Genomic DNA, 26770 nt, shown 5'->3' with positions numbered 1-26770 from the left:
GGAGGAAATACACACGAAGGAAGAAGGCTGTTCCAGAGTTTACCAGCGAAGGGAATAAAAGAATGAAGATGCTGGTTAACAGTAGAAAGTCGTGTGCAGCGGGACCCCGGGAGACGGGGAGGCATTACTCTATCCGATGTTTTTTACGTGTACGTTAACGTCTTCATTGAAACCCTTTGTCAAATGATTTATGAAAATCGAAACGTAACAAACTATTATTTTCATGTTTGCATGCCGCTTCGTACACTTTTTGTAAAAAGACGAAAGATAAGACTATTTACTCTTAAAGAACCAAAGCTGTGAGCCGCCAGTTCATCTAGGTGGTCACGGCTGTTATCGACTATAACAAACTTGAATAATTACGAATAATATTTTCGAACGATCGTCATCAAGCAAATTTTGTTTTAATGGTGGATTCGCTCGGTCCTCCACAGCAGATTACCAAGAACCGCTTTGAAACCTTGAGATTATTTGAACCTCGAAACCAATCATTGTTATTCCTGTTACTCAGGTTGATACAAGGACTTAAATGAATGATTATGTCCTAATGTCGATCATTTATGGTCTTATTTTTAACAGCCGATAGATTTGTTTATATTTAGATCTAGGAAAAATGCCCTGCTTCGCCAATTTCAGGCTTTTAATTCGTAGCGTTGGCAAACCTTTTCATCATCAGCATCAGAATCGTTTTGAGCTACTAGTAGTTAACTACAGGAAAGAGGAATTTCACAACGTTCTCCACCTGTCCACGTTAGATGTTGTACTCCCGTGCTCCAGGAAAACATTACATCTCATTCCTCCACTTGGTCCTCTGCCTGCCTCAACATCTGCAATTCCCGGGTTGCCACTCTATCACCTTCGCCATCCTCCATCAGTTCAATGTATGCTATTACCTATGATTTCTTATCTTCCATCGGCACTGAAATATCTTTACCGAAGTCTCTTCTCCAATCAATGATGTTCACTTCTGTCTCTCCATGATATATCAAAAATTATTCTTTTTAATCTTTTTTGGTGCGCTTCTTTTAGTTTTATCTTTCGTATGCAAGCACACACCTGTCGAAACGGTGTTAGGTCACTCAAGGTGAGTTATACACAGGAGACAAGGGGTCGCTCTAGACCTATCAAAGGCCCTCCCCGTGTCCTCATCAAGCCCCAGTCCTCGTCTGGGAGGGGACCACAGTATGACCACAGTAGACATAGTAGACCAGAGTACGAATTTCATGTGTGTGGGGGTACCAATCACATTCCTCTCTGACGGAGTGGCTTCATATCTCATTATCTCCTGTCTTATATTTCGCCGCAATGCTGCCTTTATTTCTATATATTATTGATATTTTCTTGTAAAACGTTCATCTGAACCCGCTTACTCCATTCCTCCGTCCCTCCTGTGGCCCCGCTACACACGGCTTCCTTCTCTGGTGTTCCCTTAAACTGTCTAAATCCCTTATGCAAGATGTACCAACATTTTCAATTTTATACATTTCTCTGGTAAACTCTGGAGCAGCCTCCCTTTTTCTGTGTTTCTTCTTGCTGTGGACGAACCTGATGACCGACTCTTTAGATGACATTAACTACCTTCTTTGTTGGTGCTGCTGAAATGCCAGAATTTGCTCTTAACTCCACTCCCACACGGCCACTGCGAGTAACGAAACACACGAGAAATGAATCCAGACAAGGAAAGGTTTGCTGGCGCTGGGATCGAACCCATGACCAGCGTAACGGGAGAGCCACCTTTACCAGTCGGCCAAAGAGGTACCCCCCGGCTAAGTGGGTTATGGGAGGCTCGCCCATCAGGCAAGTCAGCACTACACTGCGCCATATTCATTTTTTTTTTGTTCTTATTTTTACACTGAGTTTACGCCCTTACTGTAAGAAGAGGTGTATGATATCAGTTGGCGGTGTTGCTGTGAATTAGTTCTATATTGGCAGCCTCCTCTCTCGTCATCTATTTCCTTACATCTATCATAATTAGTAAATTTCCTTCAACAGGAGCAACAGTTGTACACTGCTCGGCTGGCATAGGACGAACAGGTGCGGTACTGCAAGTTCTTTTGATGTGCGAGATGCTGAGCCTCAGGGGCCACCTCAGCTCCATAGAAGTGCTGGCCAGACTAAGGATGAGTCGTGCGCTCTTGGTGGAGAACGAAGCTCAGTTCAACCTCAGCCTTGAGATTCTGGATGAGATCTTGTTCGGGAAGAAGATGGTCATGTCAGCAGATCACCTCAAGAAATTCCTGGACGGATGCGTTTTATCAAGCGGAGACCAGTACGCCATGGCCAAGGCTCTTCCCTCTCCCCTTACATACAACACATCCAACCTGCCTGTCTTCTGGCCACTCAATCGCAACCAAGCAGTATTACCAGCAGACTCAAACCGGTATTACCTTCAACCCAAGGCGGGGCTTGAGGTAGGGGCTTCCCAGTACATCAATGCTATCCGCATACCGGGCATTGACAAGAACAGGTTTATGCTGGCAACAGAACACCCGATGCCGCACACCATTGACAACTTTTGGAGGCTCATCGCCGAGACAGGATCCACGATGGTCTTCTTTATCAACAGCTTGGAAGATCAGGACGAGGTATGTGTGCCCTTAATTCCATAGGTGCATGTTTCTACCAACACGCGGGGGGTTTAATATTTTGCCGGAAACAGCATGTTTTCAACCACCTCTCCCTGCCTCTGCCATGTTAAAATTTAACGGTATATATCTTGTCTTCAAATTGGGAAAAAGCGAACTCTAGGTTAAGAAATGTATCTGTGGCAAGCTGAAGAAGAGGTGTAACTTTCAGCATGAGGGTGCGCTGTGTTCTTCTGACGGCTTTCTCAGTGTTCAGGGGGTAGCATCTAAGCCGGTCACTCTCTGTCTGTTTGTTGCACGATCTAAAGTCCCTTCTCTCCTCTCCATCCCCCCTCGTTACCCTACTTCACGTCCCTCCCTCGCTAGTGGCCCTTTTTATCGGCGTCGCAGACGCCGATCAACCGATTGTCCATCTTTTGTTCTCTTCTGTTGTTTTCCTGGCTTACCCATGCATTGTAGACATGACATATATTTGTATTTAGGGAAATATATGGTGAACAAGTAGATGCCTAAATATTTTATTCTTTGGCATAAAGTGGTTGCAATTACTGTTCTGTTTACGTGTATACTGAATAATTTATTTATTTATATTTAGATCTAGAAAGTATATATGTCTTCAAACTCAACTTAATTACAATGTTTTATATGAAATGTTGCTTCATGCCACAAATTGATTTTACTGCCTTTGTTAAAGGCAAATTATCCTTTATATTGATTTTTGTCGATACAAAATGTTCTGCTTTAAAGAAACTGAGGCATATTACTAAGTAGTTTTGTCATATACTATTTAACAGTGCTAAGCATAATCTTTACTTTGACCAGAATGACTACCCAAGAATGCTGTTGGGGCCAGGAGAGACTTGGAAATCAGGAGACTACAAGCTGAAGGAAGAGAGCGCGGAACCTTACGGAACATGGCTCACTCATTCAACACTCACCATTACCTCAAACGTAGGGAACAGTATACTTAGTATTAATATTATATTACAATTATTATATTATTATTATTAACTTTATTTTCATATTATTATTATTAACTATTATATTTATTATCATTATTATATTTATTATTATTATTATTATTATTATTTTTATTCTTTATATGAGGGCGGTCAGTGTCCCGAGGATGTCTATTGTTGAAGGATGTGACGGCTGAGTGTTATCTAAGAATAGGGGATAGGTGTTTGGAAGATTGTGTTGAGTTGATAGATGGACAAATTGAGTTTTTGAGGCGTGGAAGGACACCAGGCCCCAATCAGAAATTATAGCAAGGTCTGGGGTTCTACAGCCTCCAGCCTAGAATCATATAGTTTCTGTTGGAAGTGTTTTGGGCAAAAGATGTTACTGCAGAGTAGAGTTGTCGGCGTAAGAGTGAATAGAATAGTTTGTTTTGGAAATATCATCCATGAACAACAGAAAGAGTGGGAGATAGGACATAGCCCTGAGGGACGCCACTGTTGATGGGTTTAGGGGAAGAACAGTGGCCGTCTACCACAGTGATAAATCGACTAGAGAGGAAACTGGAGATAAAGGTACAGAGAGACGGATAGAATCCGTAGGAGGTTAGTTTGAAAATCAGAGATTTGTGCCAGACTCTGTCAAAAGCTTTCGAGATGTGCAAGGCAACAGCAAGAGTTTCACCGAAAGGGCTTAGAGAGGATGACCAAGAGTTTAAGAAAGCTAGAAGATCACCAGTAGAACGCCCATTGTTGAACCCATACTGGCGATCAGAAAGGTCAAAAGTTGATAAATTCTTAAGAACTTTCCAGTTAGGGATTGATTCAAAAGCTTTTGAAAGACAAGAAAGTAAAGCTATAGGACGGTAGTTTGAAGGATTAGAGAGGTCACCCCTCTTAGGCACAGGCTGTATGTAGGTGTAATTCCAGCAGGAAGGAAAGGTAGATGTTGAAAGGCAGAGACGAAAGAGTTTGACCATGCAGGGTGTCAGCACGGAACAGATTTTAAGGATAATAGGAGGCACTCCATCAGGTCCATAAGCCTTTTGAGGGTTGAGGCCAGAGAGGGCATAAAAAAATCCTCATTCTTAAGAATTTTATTAGCAGGTATAATAGAGTCAGAGAGGGGATGAGTAGGAAGAACATGCCCTCACTCGTCCAGGGTGGAATTTTTAGAGAAAGTTTGAGCGAAGAGTTCGGCCCTAGAGACAGATGTGACGGCTGTGATGCGATTAGGGAAAGATGAAGAAGCAAAGAGATACTTTGGCTATGTGCCAGAAGTCTCTGGAATAATTAGAGACAGCAATGTTTTGACATTTTCTGTGGATGAAAGTCGAAGAATAGATTTGGCACGATTCCGGGCGGAAGTGTAAAGGTCGTGATTAGCAGAAGTGCGAAGGCTCTGATACCTTTTGTGAGCTGCCTCTCTATCTTTGATAGCACGAGAACAAGCAGAGAAGTCGTAATATCGGGTAAAGAAGCGGTAGACATCAGCTTCAGACAACTGTTGAGAGCAACAACTTCAACCTGGATATTCTTTTTCATTGCTGACTTTGCGGTAGCAACCAGCATCAGGCCATCAGCATGGAACATCGATGGCGGATAAGCGACCAACTCTGTGGACAGTACTTATTTAAAGTTGAGGTCCCGCTGAATGACTAGATGGCCAATAACGCGAGTGTAGATTGCTTCTTGGTCAATTACATGTTCCCCGATTTTGGGACGTTTTGGCTGACTACTTCCTTCGAAAATGAGCTGTGAAAACCATCTGCCCTTAATGTCTCAAACTGTAAACGGTAAATGCATAACAAGAGAGTTCTGCGCAGTGATTGGCGATCATTTCCGTTCCGAATTAGGCGACTTGTGGACTCCTCTTTGTGGGTCATTTGTAAATTCTCTTCACCCATAGACATCTTCCTCAGGTCACCAATGAAGGCCATTGTCGCATCCATACCGAACACCCTTGTTGGCATTGTTTGAGTTTTCTCTGCTGTTCCAATGATGACGCCTGGTCCATGTCCTTTCCTCATCAAAATGGTCTCAATAAACATATCACTCCACTGTCGATTGTATATACCAGCAGTGTTGTGTAGTGACTACTCTCCTCTGCAAAACCTGTGTAGAATGTCTGGCTCTAGCCAGGTCATGGAAGGAACGTAGTGTAACCCGCATCTACCATACCTGTACTTATGTGCGGCAAATATGTAGGGTAACATATCTTCAGCAGTTTTGATGCGGAGGGGCCACTCACCTTCATGTGATCCTCGAAAAAAATCATCATCATGAAAGTTGATGTTATTTACTCATATTTTTGTAGTGGATAGAAGAAAGTTCATCAAGAACCTTCTCCAGGTCATCCATACTGGTTATGTCTAGATTCTCTTTCATACACTGGTCGCAGGAACTTTTCTGTAAGTAATCGCAGTGCACGAACATTTTGTTAATGTGCAATGTCTTATCAACTGAGCCGAAGGCATTAATTAGGATTTATTTTGGTGATTTCGCGTTAATCTTTGAACTACATAACCAAGAAGTCCTCCAAATAGTAAAAAAAAAAACCGCTATAATGAGATTCCTTACCATTAAAAAAAACATATTAGACATCTACTGTATTTATAAAAGAAGGTGTGCCAAATTATGAATTATGGTTGTTACGTGGCGATAATCTTGGCGGTCATCTTGGATTCTGAAAAAGGTCAGCGGCTGGGAATTCCTCATCCAGCCTAAAATTCATAAAGAAACTAAGAAATATCGGATAATGAAAAGAAAATTGTAAACAAACATTGTAAGGTATTGTTTCCTGCCACTGGACTATGAATTTGACATGCAAAGTCTTGGTGACACTAAATTTAATATGATATCACTTACGTATAAGGACCGACCACCTGGTCTAGACCATGGGGTCTATGTGGTCTGAATATCTATGTAAATCTCTCTCTCTCTCTCTCTCTCTCTCTCTCAATGCGTTAACCCCCAGGGTGCCAGCGCCGTGTATCTTTGGCGGCAGGTAAGTGCACGCTGTGTGCCAGCGCCGTTTATCAACAGCGGCAATTTAGAAAAATCGCCGTGGCCTTATTTTGACTGAGAAGCTTTTCATACTTTGTCAGGACACTATTCATACCTTTACCCCTCCTAGTCACTGATCTTCAACCCCCCACCAAGCCTCTAGGAATACTGAGGGTACCTGTCACTTTCCCGACCTGACCGCAGTGCAAGGAGGATGTCTCGCCACGCAGAGCATATTTTGTGAACGTCCAACTTTGCTCATGCCCTTGATGAAACCCCTAGTGTCTTTACGGATAGTGATTCGAGTGACTTTGAGTCTGATAGTGACCTTGATAAAGATTATATATATATATATATATATATATATATATATATATATATATATATATATATATATATATATATATATATATATATAGTGATAGTGGTAGCTCGAGTGGTGAGGAAAGTTAGGTACCGACGCCTCGCCACTCGCATTATTCTAAGCACGGAGGGTTTTCGAACCCTCTGCTGCCTCTCAGGCCAAAAGAGAGTAAGTCTACAGGAGGTAACACTCCAGATATCGGAAACTTCCGGCGCCTAGAAATCATGGAGTAGTAAAATGTATCAAGTATGTGTTGTCTAATCATTCTGAACACTTTACAGCAAAAAAAAAAAAAAAAAAAAAAAAAAAAAAAAAAAAAATTTGCCTGGCACCAGGGGAAGGTTTTTGCGAAAAATGCTTGGCACCGAGGGGATTAAGGACTTGTGGGTCAAAATCGCGTCAAACCTCAAATTCTCACAGCAATGAATCGATGCAGCAAATAAAGCGAATAGAATGTTGGGCTTCATAAAAAGACACTTTTTATTTTAAAATAAGGATGTAATTCTTCCACTCTACAATAGTTTAGTCAGACCCCACTTGGAATATGCGGTACAGTTTTGGTCTCCCCACAATTTTTTTTTTTTTTTTTTTTTACAGCTAAGGAGACAGCTCAAGGGCGCAAAGAAAAAAAAAAAGAAAAAAAGGCCCGCTACTCACTGCTCCCGAACAGAAGTTAAAGGAGTGTCCAAATCAGAGGTTAATTTCGGGAGGAGAGGTGTCCTGATACCCTCCTCTTGAAAGAGTTCAAGTCGTAGGCAGGAGGAAATACAGATGAAGGAAGATTGTTCCAGAGTTTACCAGCGTGAGGGATGAAAGAGTGAAGATGCTGGTTAACTCTTGCATAAGGGGTTTGGACAGTATAGGGATGAGCATGAGTAGAAAGTCGAGTGCAGCGGGGCCGCGGGAGGGGGGGAGGCATGCAGTTAGCAAGTTCAGAAAGAGAGGCAACATTGCGGCGGAATTTAAGAGGTAGAAGACTATCAGTATGAGGAGGAGAGCTGATGAGACGAAGAGCCTTAGCCTCCACTCTGTCCAGAAGAGCTGTGTGAGTGGAGCGCCCCCACACATGAGATGCATACTCCATACGAGGGCGGAAAAGGCCCCTGTTTATGGACAGCAACTGTGCAGGGGAGAAGAACTAGCGGAGACGGTACAGAACGCCCAGCCTCGAGGAAGCTGATTTAGTAAGAGATGAGATATGAAGTTTCCAGTTGAGATTTTGAGTTAAGGATAGACCGAGGATGTTTAGTGTTGAGGAAGGTTATGGCTTGGTGTTGTCAAAGAATATGGGATAGTTGTTTGGATGTTTGTGTAGAGTGGATGGGTGGAGAAACTGTGTTTTTGAGCCTTTGAATGACACCAGGTTCTTCTGCCCCAATCGGAAATAATAGTAAGGTCTGAGGCTGTTCTGCAGCCTCCAGCCTTGAGTCGTTAAGTTCCTGAAGGGTGGGTCTTCTATTAAAAGAAGTTGAATAATGCAGAGGAATCATCGGCGTAGGAATGGATAGGACAGTTCGTTTTGGAAAGAAGATCATCAATGAACAACAGAAAAGAGTGGGAGATAGGACAGAACTCTGTGGGACACCACTGTTAATAGATTTAGGGAAGAACAGTGACCGTCTACCACGGCAGAAATAGAACGGTCAGAAAGGAAACTGGAGATAAAGGTACAGAGAGAAGGATAGAAACCGTAGGAGGGTAGTTTAGAAAGCAAAGATTTGTGCCAGACCCTATCAAAAGCTTTTGATATGTCCAGCGCAATAGCAAAAGTTTCACCGAAACGGTTAAGAGAGGATGACCAAGAGTCAGTTAAGATTAGGAGATCACCAGTAGAACGCCCTTGCGGAACCCGTACTGGCGATCAGATAGAAGGTCAGAAGTGGAAAGGTGCTTTTGAATCTTCCGGTTAAGGATTGATTCAAAAGCTTTAGATAGACAAGAAAGTAAAGCAATAGGGTGGTAGTTTGAGGGATTGGAACGGTCACCCTTCTTAGGCACAGGCTATATGAAGGCATACGTCCAGCAGGAAGGAAAGGTAGATGTTCACAGGCAGAGGCGAAAGAGTTTGACCAGGCTGGGTGACAGCACGGAGGCACAGTTTAAGGACAATAGAAGGCACTCCATCAGGTCCATAAGCCTTCTGAGGATTGAGGCCAGAGAGGGCATAGAAAACATCATTTTGAAGAATCTTTATAACAGGCATAAAGGAGTCAGAGGGGGGATGAGTAGGAGGAATATGCCCAGAATCGTCCAGAGGAGTTTTTAGAAAAGTTTGAGAGAAGAGTTCAGCCTTAGAGATAGATGAGACGGCAGTGTTGCTGCCAGACTGAGGAGTGGAGGGAAAGAGGAAGCAGTGAAGTTTGAGGAGATGTTTTTGGCTAGATGCCAGAAGTCACGGGAAGAGTTAGAGAAAGCAAGGTTTTGACATTTTCTATTAATGAAAGAATTTTTGGTTAGTCGGAGAATAGATTTGGCACGATTTCGGGCAGAAATGTAAAGTTCATAATTAGCATTAGTTTGAAGGCTCTGGTACCTTTTGTGAGCTACCTCTATCATTGACAGCACGAGAACAAGCATGATTAAACCAAGGCTTTTTAGCGTGAGGAGAGAGAGAACGAGGAATGTATGCTCCATTCCAGAGATAATCACCCTGTGATGCGCTGAGCACACACAGAGGCGTCTCTATCCTGGAAGCAATAATCATTCCACGGGAATGGAAAAGCACATCCTCAGGTCGTCCCACCGAGCTGAAGCAAATGCCAGAAGCATCGCCTCTTCGGTGGGTCCAGAGGGTGTACAGGAGCGATAGGACAGGATGCAGAAATAAGATTGTGATCGGAGGAGCCCAACGGAGAGAACAGTTTGACAGAATAAGCAGAAGGGTTTGAGGTAAGGAAGAGGTCTAGAATGTTGGGCCGATCTCCAAGACGGTCGGGAATACATGTAGGGTGCTGGACCAACTGCTCTAGGTCGTTGAGGATAGCAAAGTTGTAGGCCTGTTCACCAGGATGGTCAGTGAAAGAGGATGAAATCCAAAGCTGGTAGAACATTGAAATCTCCTAGGATGGAGATTTCAGCGAAGGGAGAGTGGGTCAAGATGTGCTCCACTTAGAATTCAAATAGTCAAAGAATTTTACAGTTGGTAGAGCTAGGTGAGAGATAAACAGCACAGATGTATTTAGTAATAGAATGACAGGGAAGTCTTAACCAGATGGTGGAAAATTCAGAAGAGTCAAGGTCGTGGGCACGAGAGCAGTGATGTCGTTGTGCATGTAGGCGCAACATCCAGCTTTGGATTGAAATTTAGGATAGAGATAGTAGGAGGAACAGAGTAGAGATTGCTGTCAGTAGCCTCAGAAACCTGTGTTTCTGGCAAGGAAGAGAAGGTGAGGTTTAGAGGAGGAGAGATGATGTTCCACAGAATGAAATTTAGAGCGAAGACCATGAATGTTGCAGAAATTGAGAAGAAAGAGGTTCGGGAGTTATCAAGACACCTCTCGGTCGGCAGCCAGAAGGGAGTCCTCCCTGGGGAATTTGTGGTCCCCAGTCGGGGACCTGAGGCTTGGTGTATGTGCGCATTTTGAAATTTTAATTTGGGAAAAGGTGTGTATGTTGTGAATGCAGTGGTGTGGATAGAGAGAGGATCTGTCTTTAGAGAGCATGCTGAACTACTCTCCGGTGTTGGTGAGACAATAGGGAAACGGTTTGTGAGGACATGGGAAGGGTCTTTGGAGGGCTTCAGCTCCCTTCTCACCTCCCATATACTCTCACTGGAGTGGCTTGCGCCCGCTCGGTAGGTGTCTTCCTACCTACTCCAGCTAATGCAAAGCAATGCAAAGGACATTGCTAAATTTGAAGGCTATCCACCCTTAACATGTTCTCTCTGAGAAACGTCGCCTGAGGAAAACTGATCGAATTATTATTATTTTTTTTTTTTTTACGTCTTGGCCTATTACGCCGGTAAGCTTCTTCCCGGTGGAAACTGTTGGTCGGTCCAAGGCCACCGCCCGGTGGGGCTTGATGGTCGGCCCAACCCGTTATGGCACAGGCGAGTGTTTACTGTGGCGCCATCTTGCATTGGATCATGCTGCCCTCCCGAGCTCATCCTTAATCCTAGAATCTAGAGTCCGGGTTGATACGTAGTCTTCTAGACAGCATGTGGGTAGTTTAAGCCACTCGGCGGCGGCTGAAAAATCCCAGCTTGGTGGCACCGATCGGGATTGAACTCGCGTCCTCCTGAACGCATGGGCCGTCTTGCTATCTGTTCAGCCACCGCCTCCAAATGTTTTAAAATACTTAATGGTTTCACGAATGTAGACAGATCAACATTGTTTATGATCGATGACACTTTGCGTACGAGGAACAATGGCATAAAACCCAACTGTAGACAACAAATTCAGACCACCAAATTTTCTTTCACCAACGTTGTAGTGCGAGAATGGAATAAGCTCCACCTTCAGTGCCCAGTGTAACACGATTGACCCTTTAAAAAACAATCTCGACCGTCACTTCCTTGAACTTAATATTAACTAGAGTAAAATACAAAGTTTTGGAGCCATCTGATTAATGTAGAATCACTTAAATCTAAGGACAGACCACCTAGTCTGGACCATGGGGTCTGTGTGGTCTGATTTTCTATGTAAATCTACTCTCTCTCTCACACACACACACACACACACACACACACACACACACACTAAGCTCACTTGCTTGTGTAGGAAGACTGGATTCACCGCGTCGACGTGTATCAGAGCAACAACTGGCCTTCCACCTCCTCATTGCCACCCTCCCTGCACCTCCTGTTGACCATTGCTGAGCTGCTGCATGTTCCTCGCAGCGCCACCGCTGGACCACCTCTACTGTGTTGTAGGTAGGCAATTTAGATTTTTTTTCTTTAAAACTATAGACGCGTGGGGTCGCCACCGAAGGGCGGGAAGCGGGATGCTGGCCGATTATTTTTAGTGTGTTAAAAAATGCGGGCCGGTCGGGACTGGGCGAGACGGTCGGAAGAAGTTGGCATACGACAGAATAACAATGCCGTCAGGCGGGGTCAGACACCGCCAGGATGGGGTGAGACTCCGTCTGGCGGCCTTAGGCGTGATGGAAACTGCAATGTTGCACCACACGTGGCAACGCCGCCAAACAGCGGCCAACAAGGCCGTCGTCATTATGTGAAAGCCCGCGCCTGAGACTGATGACGCTACGCACGGCGTCGGTACTGCCGCCGCTTGGCTCTCTACGCTCCCTGTATCATTTATTTCGTCCATACTTCTTATCTTTCCGCTTGTTATTATAGATTAGTATTTCCATACTACTATTGATCGTAACTCGTCTTATTTCCATGATCTCCAGTATTCATCATTTATATCCTACAGTATTCTAAACATGCATTATGAGAATTACATGAAATGCAGTGAAGGACGAGTAAATGAAGGAAAGACATGAAGGAAACGACTGGAAATCTGACTGGTGCCAAAGGGTCTGAGAGAATCTTGACAAAAATCATACTTGGGTAGGAAAATAAATAACAGGAAAAATGTCACAATAAATTCATAGGTAAAATAAGTCGAGTAAAACTTCCAGGTACAAAAGTCTCAAGTCAGAAATCATTGGTGATAAAGAAAAAAAGAAGAATGATCAATAAATTAATTCAAACACCCAGTGCTGATAGCAGTATTACTTCAGTACGAAGCATCCTTGATATTAACAAACATTAAAAAGTTCAGGTTTGATCTTGACGATCTTTCTTACTGTAATAATACCGATATCCTTTTTACAGCAATCACCCAAATTACTCAGGATGACTTGAATACACAGCGAAATTGGAGAAAGTGTGAGCATCTCATTGATGATGCTTTATTGTATTAATGACTAGCTACGAGCCTGTGGAAATTCCACGGTTAATGTGGAGTTCTAGAGGCCAAGCTTTGATTGATGACGGTGTTATAATTTTATCTTTAATCTTTAATTACTGGGTTTGAGATGATGGCGGCTTTACACAAAGATAGATTAGATGTTGAGTATTTCTAGCATTAACAATATGAAGTATGGAATATGGATGAGTTTATCCGATTCTTTCATTTCATTCTCTCATTTGTAAGGTTAAGATTTCAGTTTCTCTTTTAACCAACCCCTCAATAAAAATGGGACATTAAGTGGCAGTGGAAAAAGTACTGGTGTATGTCGTGTATGCAGGCAGTGTACACAGGCAATGGTGTATATCGCATGAGGGGACACACAGCAATGGTATATCGTGTAAGGGAGTCACACAGGCAATGGTGTGTATATATCGTGTAAGGAGGGGAGTCACACAGGCAATGGTGTATATCGTGTATGAGGGGAGTCACACAGGCAATGGTGCATGCATGTACGGGGGAGCTGCACAGGCAATGGTGTATATATCAGTACGGGGGGAGTCAGCACAGGCAGTGGTGTATATCGTGTATGAGGGGGACAAGTTGAGGCAATGGTGTAAGTATCGTGTATGAGGGGAGTCACAGGCAGTGGTGTATATCGTGTACGAGGGGGGAGTCACAGGCAATGGCACGTACGGGGGAGTCAAGCAGTGGTGTATATCGCATGGGGGAGTCACACAGGCAGTGGTGTATATCGTAATGGGGAGCCACACAGGTACGTGGTGGTATCAGTACGGGGGAAATACACATTACAGGCAGTGGTGGTATCGCACAGGGGCATGGGAGTCACACAGGCAATGGTGTATCGTGGCGAGGGGAGCCACAACAGTATCGTGTAATGGGGGGAGTCAACACAGGCAATGGTGTATATCGTGTACTGGGGGGGAGTCACAGGCAGGCATGGTGTATATCGTGCATGAGGGGAGTCACACAAGTGTGGTGTATATCGTGTAATGGGTGAGGAGTCACACACAGGCAATGCAGGGTATGTCGTGTACGGGGGAGCCACACAGGCAATGGTGGCATCGTGTATCGTACGGGGGGAGTCACACAGGCAATGGTGTATATCGTGTATGAGTAGGGGGGAGTCACACAGGCAATGTGTATATCGTATGAGGGGAGTCAGACACAGGCAATGGTGTGTATATCGTGCATGGGGGAGTCATGCCAGGCAATGGTGTGGCATCGTGTACGGGGGGAGTCACACAGGCAATGGTGTATATCGTGTACGGGGGGAGTCACACAGGCAATGGTGTATATCAAAATGGGGGGAGTCACAGGCACGGTATGAAAAGGGGGGGGAGTCACACAGGCAATGGTGGTATATCGTGTATGAGGGAGTCACACAGCAATGGTGTGTATATCGTGTAATGAGGGAGTCACACAGGTTAATGGTGTATATCGTGTATGATTGGAGTCACACAGGCAATGGTGTATATCGTGTAGGTGGGGAGTCACACAGGCAATGTGGTGTGTATATCGTGTATGAGGAGTCACACAGGCAATGTATATCGGGCAATGGGGGAATCACACAGCGCAATGGTGTATATCAAAGTATGGGGAGTCACACAGGCAATGGTGGCACGTGTGAGGGGAGTCACAGGCAATGTGTGAGTATCGTGTAAGAGGGAGTCACACAGGCAATGGTGTATATCGTGTATGTGGGGACAAGTCACATTGTGCAAGTGGTGTGTATATCACGTACGAGGGGAGTCACACAGGCAATGGTGTATATCGTGTATGAGGAGGGTCACACAGGCAATGGTGTATATCGTGTATGAGGGGAGTCACAGTGCGTGCAGTGGTGTATATACGTATGAGGGGAGTCACATGTACGGTAGCATCGTGTAATGGGGGAGTCACACAGCAGTGGTGTATATCGTGTAATGAGGGGATTGCCAAGCACAGGCAATGGTGTATATCGTGTATGATTGGAGTCACACAGGCAGTGGTGTATATCGTGTACGGGGGGAGTCACACAGTTGCAATGGTGTATATCGTGTATGGTGAGCCTGCCATTGGCAATGTGTGTATATCGTGTATTGATTGGAGTCACACAGGCAATGGTGTATATCGTGTATGAGGGGGAGTCACACAGGCAATGGTGGTATATCGTGTATGGGGAGTCACACAGGCAATGGTGTATAATGTATGAGGGAGCCACAGCAATGTGTGTATATCGTATGGAGGGGAGAGTACACAGGCAATGGTGTATGCATTTCGTGCAATGAGGGGAGTCACACAGGCAATGGTGTATATCGCAAGGAGGGGAGTCACACAGGCAATGGTGTGTGTATATCGTGTTACGGGGAGGGATCACACAGGCAACAGGTGCAAAATATCGTGGTATGAGGGAGTCACACAGGCAATGGTGTATATCAAAATGGGGAAAATGGCAAAATAAGTATCGTGTATGAGGGGAGTCAAGCACAGGCAGTGTGGTGTATACGTAATGGGGGAGACATAATGGTGACGTACGGGGACACAGGTAATGGTATATCGTGTATGAGGGGAGTCACACAGGCAATGTGTGCATATCGTGTAATGGGGAGTCAGCATTGGCAATGGTGTATATATCGTGTACGGGGGGGAGTCACACAGGCAATGGTGTATATCGTGTATGGGGTATCACACACAGGCAATGGTGTAAAAAGACAGTATATCGTGGTATGAGGGGAGTCAGCATGTGCAATGGTGTATATCGTTTATGGGGGGGAGTCACACAGGGCAATGGTGTATATCAAAGGAGGGGAGTCACAGGCAATGGTGTATATATCAAAGTGTATGAGGAGTCACACAGGCAAATGGTGTATATCGAGGGACACAGGCAATGGTGCAGAATGTATGAGGGGAGTCACACAGGCAATGGTGTATATCGCATGGGCGAGGGGAGTCACACAGGCAATGGTGTATATCGTAGTGAGGGGAGTCACACAGAGCTGATGTATATCAGGTATGGGGAGTCACACAGGCAATGGTGTATATCGTGTACGGGCATGGGGAGTCACACAGGCAATGGTGTATACTGTGTATGAGGATACACAGGCGAATGTCACGGGGGAGCCAGGGGCAATGGGTGTATATCGTGTAAGGATTGAGCCCACACAGGCAATGTAGTGTCATATCGTGTACGGGGGAGTCACACAGGCAATGGTGTATATCGTGTATGATGGGGAGCTCACACAGGCAATGGTGTATATCGTGCACGGGGAGTCACACAGGCAATGGTGTATATATATCGTGGTATGAGGGAGTCACACAGGCAATGGTGTATATCAAAATGGGGGAGCTGCTACAGGCAATGCGTGAGCACGTATCGGAGGGGGAGTCACACAGGCAATGGTGTATATCGTATGAGGAGTCACACAGGCATGGTGGCACGTATGAGGGGAGTCACAGCAAATGTGGTGTAGCATCGTGTACGGGGGGAGCTAATATCGTAATGGGTGTCACAATGTATCGCAATAGGGAAGTCACAGGCAATGGTATATCGTACGTACGGGGAGCTACACAGGCATGGCATATGTGTATACATCAGTATGGGGGAGTCAAGCATATAATGGTGGTATATCATGTATGAGGGGAGTCACAGCGCAATGGTGTATATCGTGGCATGTGGGGAGTCACACAGGCAATGGTGTATATCAAAAGTGTATGAGGGGAGTCACACAGGCAATGGTGTAAGGTATCGTGGTATGAGGACATAATGGTGTGCATGGGGAGTCACAAAGAATGGTATATCGTGTATGAGGAGCCACACAGGCAATGGTGTATATCAAAGGAGGAGTCACAGGAAGTAATGGTAATGTGTAAGGGAGCTACTGAGGCAATGGTGTGGTGATTGTAATGGGGAGCCCACATAATGGTAAGCAGAATGGGGAGTCACACAGGCAATGTAGTATATCGTGTACAGGGGAGTCACACAGGCAATGGTGTATATCAAAAATGGGGAGCCACAGGCAATATGGTGTATATCGTGTATGAGGCACAGGCAATGGTGGTACTATCGTATCGAGGGGGAGTCACACAGGCAATGGTGTATACGTGTGATTGGGAGTCACACAGGCAATGGTTAATATATCGTGTATGAGGAAGTCACACAGGGGCAATGGTGTATATCGTAAAATGTACGTAGAGTCCACAGGCAATGGTGTGTATATCGTGGTGATGAGGGGAGTCACACAGGCAATGCGGTGTATATCGTGTGGGGGAGTCACATTGCGGTAAATGGTGTATATCGTGTAATGAGGGGAGTCACACAGGCAATGGTGTATATCGTGTGCATGAGGAGTCACACAGGCAACAGTGAATATATCAGGCAGGGAAGGCCACACAAACAGTGGTATGTATCGTGCATGGGAGTCACACAGGCACAAATGGTGCATGTGACAAGTGTACGGGGAGTCAGCACAGGCAATGGTGTATATCGTGTATGGGGGGAGTCACACAAAATGGTGCAGACGCATGGGGGAGTCACAGGCAATGGTGTAGTATCGTGTGGAGGGGAGTCACACAGGCAATGGTGTATATCGTGTAATGGGGGGAGTCACACAGGCAATGGTGGCTATGGGGAGCCTGCAGGCTGTGTATCAAAATGGGGGAGCTACAATCGTGTATGAAATGGGGAGTCCACACAGGCAATGGTGTATATCGTGTATGAGGGGAGTCACACAGGCAATGGTGTGTAGTATCGTGTATGAGGAGCTACACAGGTGTCGTGTAATGGGTGAGCTGTGTAGTGCACAATCGAGGGAAGTCACACAGGCAATGGTGTATATCGTGCATGTGGGAGTCACACAGGCAATGGTGTATATCGTGATAAGCGAGGGGAGTCACACAGGCAATGGTGTATATCGTGTACGTGAGGAGCCACACAGGGTACATTGCAATGTATTTACAGGTGGTATATCGTGTACGGGGAGTCACAGGCAATGGTATAGCACGTGTATGAGGAGCCAAGACAGGGCAATGGTGTATATCGTGTATGGGGGAGTCCCACAGGTAATGGTGTATATCGTGTACAGGCACAGGGAGTCATTAACACAGGCAATGGGGTATATCGCATGGGGGAGAGTCTGCACAGGCAATGGTGTATATCGTGGCATGGGGAGTCACACACAGGCAATGATAAAAGTATTGGTGTATATCGTGTATGAGGGGGAGTCGTACACAGGCAATGCGTAGTATGCTCGTGTACGGGGAGCTCACACAGGCAATGGTGTATATCGTGTACGGGGGAGTCATTAGGCGTAATGGTGTATAGTCAATGAATGTATGTCGTGTGCGGGGGAGTCCACACAGGCAATGGTGGTATATCGTGTACGAGGGAGTCACACAGGCGATGGTGTATATCGTGTACGGGGGAGTCACACAGGCGATGGTGTATCGTGTATGAGGGGAGTCACACAGGCAATGGTGTATATCACGTATGAGTGAGAAATATTTGTATAAGTATGAAAGGTAAAATACCTGTAATAGTATAAAATGGAATTGTGTGGAGGTTTTTCTTTCTTGTGTATTAGACTGATTGTTATTATTATTATTATTATTATTATTATTATTATTATTATTATTATTATATATATATTATTATTATTATTATTATTATTATTATATATTATTATTACATTTACAACAAAGGGAGACAGCTCAGGGGCACACAAAAAGAAACACATAATAAATAAAAAAGCCCGCTACTCTGGGCTGCTCCTATAAAAGAATCAAAAGAGGTGGCCGAAAGAAAGGTCAATTTCGGGAGGAGAGGTGTCCTGATACCGCATCGCTTGAAAGAGATTCAAGTCGTATAGGAGGAAATACAGATGGAAGGAAGATTGTTCTTATAGTCTACCAGCGTGAGGGGATGAAAAAGGAGTGAAGATGCTGGTTAATCCTTGCATAAGGGGTTTGGACAGTATAGGGACATGAGCTGAGTAGAAAGTCGTGTGCAGCGGGGCCAGCGGGAGGGGGAGGTATGCAGTTGCAGAGTTCCAGAAGAGCAGTCAGCGTGGAAATATCGATAAAGATAGAAAGAAGAGGCAACATCGCGGCGGAATTTAAGAGGGTAGAAGACTATCAGTATGAGAGGAGAGCTGATGAGACGAAGAGCCTTAGACTCCACTCTACATCCAAGAGAGCTGTGTGATGGAGCCCTAATACGTGAGATGCATATACGTAAGGGCCGAGGAACGGAGCAAAGCGCCCTGTATATGTGGATAGCAACTGCGTGGGGGAGAGAGAAGAACTGGCGGAGACGATTGGACAGAACGCCGCAACCTCGAGGAAGCTGATTTAGCAGGAGGAGATATGAAGTTTCCAGTTGCGAGATTTTGGTTAAGGATAGACCGAGGATGTTTAGTGTTTGAAGACGGTGATGAGTTGAGTGTTGTCGTTAATAGACAGGTAAGTGTTTGGAAGATTGTGCTTCGAGTTGATAGGTGGAGAAATTGAATTTTTTGAGGCATTGAAGGAGCCAAGGTTCCTTCTGCCCAATCTGGAAATGATAGCAAGGTCTGAGGTTGTTGAGCGTTCTGCAGCCTCCAGTCTGGAGTTGTCGTACTTCTTGTTGTTGGAGAGTCTTCCTATTGAAAGAAAGAAGTTGAGACAATGCAGAAAGTGGAGTCGTCGGTGCATATGTAGTGGACAGTGACCAGTTTTGTTATGGAAAGAAAGATCATTGATGAATAAATATAGAAGAGAGTGGAATTTAAGATAGGACAGAGTCCTGTGGAACACCACTGTTGATAGGTTTAAGGGAAGAGCAGCAGACAAATGCCTACCACCACATAGATAGAACGGCCGGAAAAGAAAACTGGAGATAAAGGGGGAACAGAGAGAGGATAGAATCCGAAAGAGGAGCAATGAAAGCAAAGACTTGTGCTATGAACTTTATCAGAAAGCTTTCGATATGTTCATAGCGCAAAAGAGAAAGTTTCTCACCGAAAACGGCTAAGAGAGGACGACCAAGAGTCAGTTAAGAGGCAAAGAAGAAGATCGCCAGTAGAAACGCCCCTTGCGGAATCCATACTGGCGATCAGATAGAAGGTTAGAAGTGGAAAGCGTGCTTTTGAATCTCTTCCGATTAAGGATTTATTCAAAAGCTTTAGATAGACAGAGAAAGTAAAGCTATAGGACGTGTAGTTTGAGATTGGAACGGTCACCCTTTCTTAGGCACAGGCTGTACAAAGGCATACTCTCAGCAGGAAGGAAAGACAGATGTTGATAGGCAGAGATTGAAAAGAGGTTTGACCAGGCAGGGTGTCATGGTAAGCACAGCTTTTTAAGGACAATAGGAGGCACTCCATCAGGTCCATGCAAAGCCTTCTGAGAGTTGAAGGGCCAGAGGGCATAGAAAACATCATTTGGAAGAATCCGCAATAACAGGCATAAAGGAGTCAGAGGGGATGAGTAGGAGGAATATGCAGGGTGGAGTTCTTACCAGAAAGGTGCTGAGCGAAAGAGTTCAGCTTTTAGAGACAAAGATGGAGACAGCAGTGCTGCCAAGTCAGGAGGTTAAGGAGAGAGAGGAAAGAGGAAGAAGAACTGGTGGAGATATGCGGCTAATAGATGCCAGAAGCCACGGGAAGAATTAGAAGAAGCAAGGTGGTTGACATTTAATAATGAAAGCAGTTTTGGTAAGCCGGAGAATAAATTTGGCACGATTCGGGCAAGCTGAAATGTAAAGATCAAAGTTAGCAGGGAGTAATGAAGTCTCTGGAGCCTTTTGTGAGCTGCCGTTTTCCTATCTTTAATAGTACTGAGAACAAGCATGAATTAAACCAAGCTTTTTTAGCATGAGGAGTAGAGAAAGTATGTGGAATGTATGCCTCCATTCGAGACAATCACCTCTGTGATGCATGAAGCACACACAGAGGTCTCCCCTTATCCCTAGAAGCAGTGATCATTCACACGGGAAATCAGAAAAGTACATCCTCAAGTCGTCCCACTGAGCTGAAGCAAAATGCCAAACAGGCATATCAAGGAGTGGGTCCAGAGGATGTGGCAGGAGCGATAGGACAGGATGACCAGAAAATAAGAGTTATGATCGGAGGGTAGAGTAGAGGTTAAGGCTGTCAGTAGCCTCTAGGAACCTGTGTTTGCAGTGGGGAGGAGAAAATTGAGAGTTTAGAGGAGGAGATTTTGTTCAAAAAATTTACTATTATTATTATAGTTGTTGTTGCTGTTGTTTTACTTATTTTACACATTTTCCCATCCTGTTTTTTCTTTCTTTTTAGTATCTATTTCACATAGATTTGGCTTATCTTTAAAGCTGATAGTTTTCTGTTTACCTATAAGTATGAACACGGTAGAGGAAGAAGTTAAGTAGAATTGCTATAGATCGGTTTCCTATTCCATTTGTCCACACGTGAACGTAGAAGTGGTACGCAACGCACATGAAGTTGTTGATTGCGTGGAGTCAACTTTATACTTTTCAGCGACAAATTTGAATGTTTGTGATTGCAAAGAACTCTCAAAGCCCTCTTAGTATAAACCATAAATATGCGGATTTGCCTTGATTATTTGGCTTTCATACAAGCACACGAAAGATAAGCTTGTATCCAAACAGTATAGTCAGATCATATTCGAACGATCTATGGCCTTCAAATAATGCATTATTCATCTCACTGCATGAGTGAATACGTAAAATGATTATCTGCTCTGCCTGTACATAAGGAATTTTTTGTAATTTCTTGCAGCAAATAACATAGGTAACATTCAGCCAGCTCAGCCAGCCTCACATCCAAATAACAGTTATTATTTACTATTTCATGTTATTTCGAATATAAATCGTTATTTACATGCAGTAAATCATTAAAATAACCTTTATTTGCATTTCCAGAGCCAGATGCCTTTCAACACTACCTGAAATGATTATATATTATTTTGAAAAAACCATACTTTGTTCGAGGATTGGCTCTAACGATGCTGTGGTCGATACAAGTTATTCGTGTTAACTTGTAATGGTATATCATCGATGTGAAATCGTATGTTTGGGATTTATAAAGAATTGAGAATTTTGTATGCATAAAACCTAAAATATATTACTGAAAGATTACTGAAATACATAATGAATATATATATATATATATATATATATATATATATATATATATATATATATATATATATATATATATATATATATATATATATATATATATATATATATATTTCAAATATGAAATATATATATATATATATATATATATATATATATATATATATATATATATATATCTATATATATATATATATATGTGCGTTATATAAATATATGTGGTGAGTGCCTGTTTTGCTGTTTGTTACCCACTGTTCCTATTTGAACACATAACTACTGCGTCACACGGTAGTAGTACCTTGTTTCCATAAACGTTCGCAACACGATCACGACAAACAATGGTAGTGTATAATTATATCCATGCTCTTCAGGCCATCAAAGGAGGATTAGGCTAATATGTGATAACAAAAATTATCGTGCTGTAATTTTGTGGTCGTGCCACAAATGTTTATCATCACTCAAACATTATGCTTATAAATACATAATAACCATTTAAAAACATACCTTGCTTATTGTAAGTACAAGTTGAAAACACCACCGAGAAGTGTATTGAGCTCATAATACTCCATCCCTCTATACTGGAAATAACCAGTGTGGGCAACCTTTGAAACTATCCCAAGCCGTTGTTATTTTAAGTACACTGACCGTCATCACTGAGAAGTGTATTGAGGTTATGCTGCTGCGCATCCTCTCTATACTGGAACCAGTAACCATTTGAAAACTATCCTGTGATAAACCAAGCACAACCATTAAAACATCATTCTGATTAACATTGGTGGCGGTACTGAAAAATCAGTAGTGCGGTACTGCGGTAGTGCAGTACTTTTTTCCGGGGAAGTGTGGTTGTAGTGTGGTCCCATTTTTTTTTTTCTTTTTTCCCAGTGCAGCATGCGGGTGGTACTGCAGGTGCGGTAGTCACTCAGTCAAAATAAAAAATAAATACTTCAGTGCCTATCCTGGCTATCCATTGACGAACTGATAACTTGATACAAAAAAAGGACTGAGGAGGAGAGATGAGTGTAAGGAAGGAGGAAGGGGGGACAGGTTGGGGAGAGAGGACGGAAAGGGGAGAGGGGAGGGAAGGAATGCAACTTGAGGAGGAGGAGGGGACAAGGAAGGGGAGGAGATTAGCGTCATGTGAACAGGAGGGAGGGGGGTGGGAAGGAAGAAAGTGGAAGAAGGAAGGGTGATGCGAGCTGCAGTAGCAGTCAATCCAGGAGGAACTGGCGGATTGGGGTAAGAGGTGCGGGTCAGCCTGCACCCGCACTCTGCCACACACCTCAACACTTCTCGCTTCCTCTCATGTCAGCTATTTACTACCTTTTAAATGAATTTAATTAAATAATTGACAATCCAATAAGGTCATATAGCGTTAAGATTGTTTCTGTTTTTAAGATAATAACAAATATTTTGTATAATACCACGACACTTGACAGTGTTGTATTCCAACGTTGTCATTCTACACATCCAGAGCCCAGGTCACTTCTCTCAAGGTCATGGAAGGGTCAGCAGGTGGGCCCATGGGTGGCCTGCTCCTGCCTCTGTTCTTTCCCTCCCTCCTCTCCTGCCTCCACGTCGTTGGTTGTACAGCCGCGAGAAAGAACTCATTTACAATGTAAACAAGTACTTTTTAGACGAAAAAAAAACAGAGGATTTATCATACCACCCACAGGAGTAACTGCAAGAACAGCGAGAGCCACTAATGTTAGTGAAAGAACTATTGAAAGAGTCTGCGCTAAACTGAGTCATTAGTGCACGACGAAGAGGTCACCAGGACAGCCTGTATTCTCGTCCTCGAAGAAGTGAGAGAGAGAGAGAGAGAGAGAGAGAGAGAGAGAGAGAGAGAGAGAGAGAGAGAGAGAGAGAGAGAGAGAGAGAGAGAGAGAGAGAGAGAGATTTACATAGATTTACATAGAAAATCAGACCATTAGCATCCCATGGTCCAGACTTGGTGGTCTGTCCCAAACCTAAGTGATTTTACATTAATCAGAAGACTCCAAAACGTTGTCTTTCTACTCTAGTTAATATTACGTTGAAGGAAGTGACGGTCGAGCTTATTTTTGAAGGAGTCAATCGTGTTGCACTGGACCACTGATGGTGGAAGCTATTCCATTCTCGCACCACAACGTTGGTGAAGAAAAATTTGGTAGTCTGAATTTACTTGTTCACATCTGAGTTTTACGCCATTGTTCCTCGTGCGCAAAGTGTCATCGATCATAAACAATGTTGATCTGTCTATATTCGTGAAACCATTAAGTATTTTAAAACATCTGATCAGTTTTCTCGAGGCGACGTTTCAAGAGAGAACATGTTATGGGTAGAAAGCCTTTCTTCGTAGGATTTGTTGCGCAAGGAAGGGATCATTTTCGCTGTTCGACGCTGAACACCTTCTAATTTAGCTATCCTTAGCATGGTGGGGAGACCAAAACTGTACCGCATATTCCAAGTGGGGTCTGACTAAACTGTTGTAGAGCGGGAGTATTACATCTTTATTCTTGAATAAAAGTTTCTTTTAATGAAGCCCAACATTCTGTTCGCTTTATTTGCTGCATCGATGCATTGCTGTGAGAATTTGAGGTTTGACGCGATTTTGACCCCAAGTCCTTGACGCATTGAACGCTTTTGAGTTTAACGCCGCGCATTTCTGTAATCGAACTTCTTATTCCTCGTTCCAACTTGAAGGACCTGGCACTTGTCTACGTTAAAGGGCATCTCCATCTATCCGACTAAGTTGAAATTTTGTGCAAATCCTCTTGGAGGCTTTGCCTGTCTTCGTCAGTGAGAACCGAGCTACCAATCTTGTGTCGTCTGCAAATTTACTAATGCGGTTATTGAGTCCAACATCCACGTCGTTGATGTAAATAATGAAGAGCACTGGGCCAAGAACTGAGCCCTGAGGGACGCCACCAGTGACCGGCGCCCACTCTGAGTTAAATCCGTCAATCACTACTCTTGTTGTCTGTTGCTCAACCAATTATGATCCATTGGTTTACTTGACCGTCAATACCTATTTGCTTTAATTTGTAAAGTAATTTATGATGCGGACTTATCAAACGCTTTCTGAAATCAAGATAGATTACGTCCAGTGATTTGTTACGTCATAAACAGTGAAGAGGTCGTTATAAAAGGTTAATAGGTTTGATAGGCAGGATCTTTGTTTCGGAAGCCATGTTGTGAGTCCCCAATCAATGAGTGGCTTTCAAGGTAATTCACAATTTTGTCTCTAATTATGCTCTCAAGTAGCTTACCTACAACCGAAGTTAGACTAATGGGCCTGTAATTACCTGGTACTTTTTTGTCTCCTTTCTAAAAAATCGGTGTCACGTTATCCTTTTTCCAATCTGAAGGGACGATGCCTTGTCGCAAGGACATATTGAATACGGTTGTGAGGGAGGAGAGTATTTCGCTCTTTGTTTCTTTCAGCAGAGTTGGATATACTTTGTCAGGTCCAGGACTTTTATTTGTTTTAAGGATTTGAGGGCTTTGAGGACTTCATCGGGTTTTATTTCAAAGTTAGACAATGCATGCTCGGGATTTACATTAGTACTGGTGTTGGTGGTGGTGGGAGGACTGTTATTATTAAACACCGAGGAAAAGTAATTGTTTAATAGGTTTGCAACGTGTTGGCTGTCAGTCACTAGTGCACCGTCGCTGTTTGTTAAAGGTCCAATTCCACTTCTGATCGCCTTTCTGTTGTTTATGTAACTGAAGAAGGATTTCGGATTATTTTTACAGTTGGCTGCAATATTTTCTTCATATCTACGCTTTGCCTGACGCACAAATCTGTTTACTCGTCGCCAGGCATCATTGTAAAGTCTAATGTTTTCGGGCGTGCTTTGCTCTTTCTTTAACTCTGAAGATTTTCTTCTTGATTGATGATTCAAGTTATTAGCAAGGTGGACTTTTATTAGTGTTAATCAAGCCGCACAAGTGAATTAACACTAATAAAAGTCCACCTTGGTTTAATAGCGAAATTAAACACTCAGTCAAGGAGAGAAGAGAGAGAGAAGAGAAGAGAAGAGAAGAGGAGAGAGAGAGAGACAGAGAGAGAGAGAGAGAGAGAGAGAGAGAGAGAGAGAGAGAGAGAGAGAGAGAGAGAGAGAGAGAGAGAGAGAGAGAGAGAGAGAGAGAAGAGAAGAGAAGAGAAGAGAAGAAGAGAAGAGAAGAGAAGAGAAGAGAAGAGAAGAGAAGAGAGAAGAGAGAGAGAGAGAGAGAGAGAGAGAGAGAGAGAGAGAGAGAGAGAGAGAGAGAGAGAGAGAGAGAGAGAGAGAAGAGAAGAGAAGAGAAGAGAAGAGAAGAGAAGAGAAGAGAAGAGAAGAGAAGAGAAGAGAAGAGAAGAGAGAGAGAGAGAGAGAGAGAGAGAGAGAGAGAGAGAGAGAGAGAGAGAGAGAAAGGAGGAGGAGGAAATGAAGGGAGGCTAATGGTGGTCCACTTAACACCTTGACTCTAATCCCACAATTGGAGACAAGAGATGTGGCAGCGTGGTACGGGAGGAGAGACCCCCGCAGAAACCCCCCAATCCGCCAGTTCCTCGTGGATTCACTATAGCCAGGGATATGGGGGGGGTGAAAAGGAAGGGGAGGAGGGGAGGAAGGGGAGGAGGGGAGGAAGGGGAGGAATTCTCCAGCGATTGAGCGAAAACGAAAGATTACTAATATAGAAAAGTCATGACTGGAAGAGTGAAACATTATTCAAACTGTCCAACATATTAAGACAAAACACATCAACTGCAACTGGTAATAGCGAGACCTCGACCGTGGAAAAGCTGTAACCCCTGGCGTCTCAGGCTCAGCGAAGAAAACACGTGGAAATTTCAACGAGGAGATAATAATAATAATAATAATAATAATAATAATAATAATAATAATAATAATAATAATAATAATAAA

General features: G+C 43.7%; 1 protein-coding gene across 1 annotated transcript in view; it reads left to right on the top strand.

Moving 5' to 3' along the window:
• LOC126991421 (receptor-type tyrosine-protein phosphatase delta-like) overlaps positions 1-26770 on the top strand; it is a gene marked incomplete at its 5' end in the record, with an annotated part of 57951 nt that overhangs the window by 27570 nt on the left and 3611 nt on the right. The window contains 3 exons of the mRNA XM_050850188.1: positions 1993-2585; positions 3408-3536; positions 11630-11781. Coding sequence (XP_050706145.1) covers positions 1993-2585; positions 3408-3536; positions 11630-11781 — 874 coding nt within the window. The remainder of the gene's footprint in view (positions 1-1992; positions 2586-3407; positions 3537-11629; positions 11782-26770) is intronic.

This window comes from Eriocheir sinensis, unplaced genomic scaffold, assembly GCF_024679095.1.
Source record: "Eriocheir sinensis breed Jianghai 21 unplaced genomic scaffold, ASM2467909v1 Scaffold276, whole genome shotgun sequence".
Taxonomy (NCBI): Eukaryota; Metazoa; Arthropoda; class Malacostraca; order Decapoda; family Varunidae; genus Eriocheir; species Eriocheir sinensis.
This window is presented reverse-complemented; position numbering and strand designations above follow the sequence as displayed.